The sequence below is a fragment of the Zeus faber genome, assembly GCF_960531495.2.
Source record: "Zeus faber genome assembly, chromosome: 9".
NCBI classification, from domain to species: domain Eukaryota; kingdom Metazoa; phylum Chordata; class Actinopteri; order Zeiformes; family Zeidae; genus Zeus; species Zeus faber.
Genome location: NC_137197.1, coordinates 19,012,417 through 19,015,041, shown reverse-complemented (window position 1 = coordinate 19,015,041; position 2,625 = coordinate 19,012,417). Strand labels below are relative to the sequence as shown.

General features: G+C 47.0%; 1 protein-coding gene across 1 annotated transcript in view; it reads right to left on the bottom strand.

Moving 5' to 3' along the window:
* p2ry1 (purinergic receptor P2Y1) overlaps positions 1-1,604 on the bottom strand; it is a 2,933-nt gene extending 1,329 nt beyond the window's left edge. The window contains exons 1-2 of the mRNA XM_080006478.1: positions 1,065-1,604; positions 1-318 (exon numbers count right to left, since the gene is read on the bottom strand). The exon at positions 1-318 is cut by the window's left edge and continues 1,329 nt beyond it. Coding sequence (XP_079862604.1) covers positions 1-248 — 248 coding nt within the window. The 5' untranslated portion in view covers positions 249-318; positions 1,065-1,604. The remainder of the gene's footprint in view (positions 319-1,064) is intronic.
* Between the last annotated feature and the right edge of the window lie 1,021 nt (positions 1,605-2,625).

Here is a 2,625-nt window from a genome sequence, read left to right as displayed (position 1 = left end):
CAGAAGTCGGCCAGCGCCAGGTTGAACATGTAGACGGAGATGCCGCTCCACGGCCTCATGTGGCAGACGAACATCCAGATGGCCAGGCTGTTCCCCACCAGGCCCGTGATGAAGACCAGGATGTAGACCGTGGGCAGGTAGTAGAACTGGAAGCCCGTCTTGGTGAGGGAGCATCCTCTGCTGTGGTTCTGCAGCTCGCTCGCGTTCAGCAGGGAGGTCAGGTTCAGGTACGTGCCGGTGGCGGTCATGGTGGAGAGGCGCGGGGGTGGGGAGGGGGAGGTGGAGGAGGGGGTGGGGGGGTGGAGGCTGGTTGCTTTACTGCAGGAGAGGTGTGGACGGAGCAAGAAAAAATGAATGTGGATGGAAAATCATTAGAATGCAAATGGTGAAGGTACTTCACTGCAGGAAAGGTGTGGACGGAGCACAAAACGCAGAGGAATGATGAGAGAGCTGATAACTGTAAACACTCTAACACACGTAGGCGGATATGAGAGCAGGTATCACCTGAGATTTTTTAAATCTCGTGATATCGTAAAATGTTGTCTTTTTTTTTTATACGATTTTTAAAGTATAATAACCACATATACGATTTATTTCAGTCTGACTCGTCTTCACTTTGACATTTGTGTTTATGAATTGCACATACATGCACCCCCCCCCCCCCCCCCACACACACACACACACACAAACATGTACACACACGGTGTATACAGTATATACAGTGTGATATATGATGGCAAAACAGAAAACGCACAAAACAGAAAAAAAATGTTCATTTTGAGGCTGCATTACAGTAAATACTTTTTTTTGGAACTTCATACACTCTGCGAGCTCTTCTAGCCAATGCCTCTATTACCTGCTCGGTCATAACATCCACATGACTAATGACTGTTTCTCGGATATTTCTGGTGTGTAAAGCGCCAACAGCCAAAAAAAAATAAAAAAAATACAACTATTGGAGCTGTAAACTACACGCATATCTCCACACGTCCACTCATTTCACACAAACACGAAAAGCAAAATAAATAACCAACACCACCAACAACAACAACAACAACACTCACCGTGCAGGACAACGTCATGTCTCCCACATTCCCGAAGCCCTTGCCCGCTGCAGGGATTTCATTTTGAAAGGGTTTTGGAATCCAAGCACCATCAGGTGTCCGTCTGCGATCTCCCTCTAAGCTCGCGTTCCCTCCCCAGTTGGAAGAAGTTGCCGGTGTGCCGCGGACGCCTGCCCGCTCGCCCTCTCCCCACTCCGCGGAGAGGAGGAGGCGGAGGAGGAGGAGGAGGCGGAGGAGGCGGAGGAGGCGGAGGAGGCGGAGGAGGTGGAGGTGTGCGGGGCTCGGAGAGCCCCTGGCGGAGCGGAGCGCGGGGCCCGGGGAGAGGGAAGGCGCAGCGGGGAGAGAGGGAGGTGCGCTCCGGAGACCGGATCCCTTGACGAGCCCCCCTCTTCCTCCCTCTGCATCGGCGGTTGATCCGGGGTTAACGACACACACGCACGCGCACACGCGCACGCGCGCACACGCGCACACACACACACACACACACACACACACACACTATAAAAAGAGGGAGAATAATAACCGATTCCGCGTCAGTTCCGCGTAGTGTGTTTCCACCGGGAAGTTCGGACGTGCGCGCACACACACTCAGCCGCACCCGCACACACACACACACACACACACACACACACACCCTCAGATACAGACGCGCGCGCCGTGTAGTAGTGCGTCACTGGGCGCTGCAGCCACAGCGAGACACGTTTCTCTTGGTAGAAACTGTTTATGGTGAATTAAGCGAGAGTTTCGTTTCGGACAGAGGTTGTTTGTTTGTTTGTTTGTTTGTTTGTTTGTTTGTTTGTTTGTTTGTTCGTTTATTTTGGGAGGTTTAGCAAAAACCACGAGTGAGCTAGACCGACGTTTCCCAAAAGGGCGTCCGCGGCCCCGTAACGGCTCCGGGCAATGCCTCCAGCAATGTATTTATTTTTATTTAAAAAAATTTGATTTGAAGATATATTTTAAATGTGTTTTCATGATATTTATTTATTCATTTATTTATTTATTAATTGTATTTTTGTTTAGACTTAACATTTTATTAATACATTTTAATATGCATTTTCACAAAACAAATGTACTCATCCTACATAACTACATATGTGCATATATTTTATATAAATATATAAATGTGTGTTTGTTGGTTGGTTTGCCAAAAAGATTCAGTGAGCTAGACCAACAAGTTCCCATAGTTAGGTCCGTGGCCCGCTATGGGTCGGTGAAGGAATTGTAGGGTGTCCCCGGCAAAATGATTATCAATATTTTATTTTTTTACCTTTTTATCCTCACTTATTAGGGTGAGTAATTATATATGTGCGTGTTATTATTAGTTGATTTTTGACTACCGAAACAATTCAGTGCACTACATTGCATAATAAAAAAACATACTTCAGCCAACGATTGGAAGAAAATGACATTGAAGGGATTAAAGATCACTATGGGATATTTCATTTCAAGTTCTATATCATGACATGAGTCAGGTGTCATTAGAGCAGCATTTGGCGATTTTGGTATTTGCGCCCCTACAGTTTATGAGTCCAACTTAACTTTTACGCCACTGTCCTAAAAC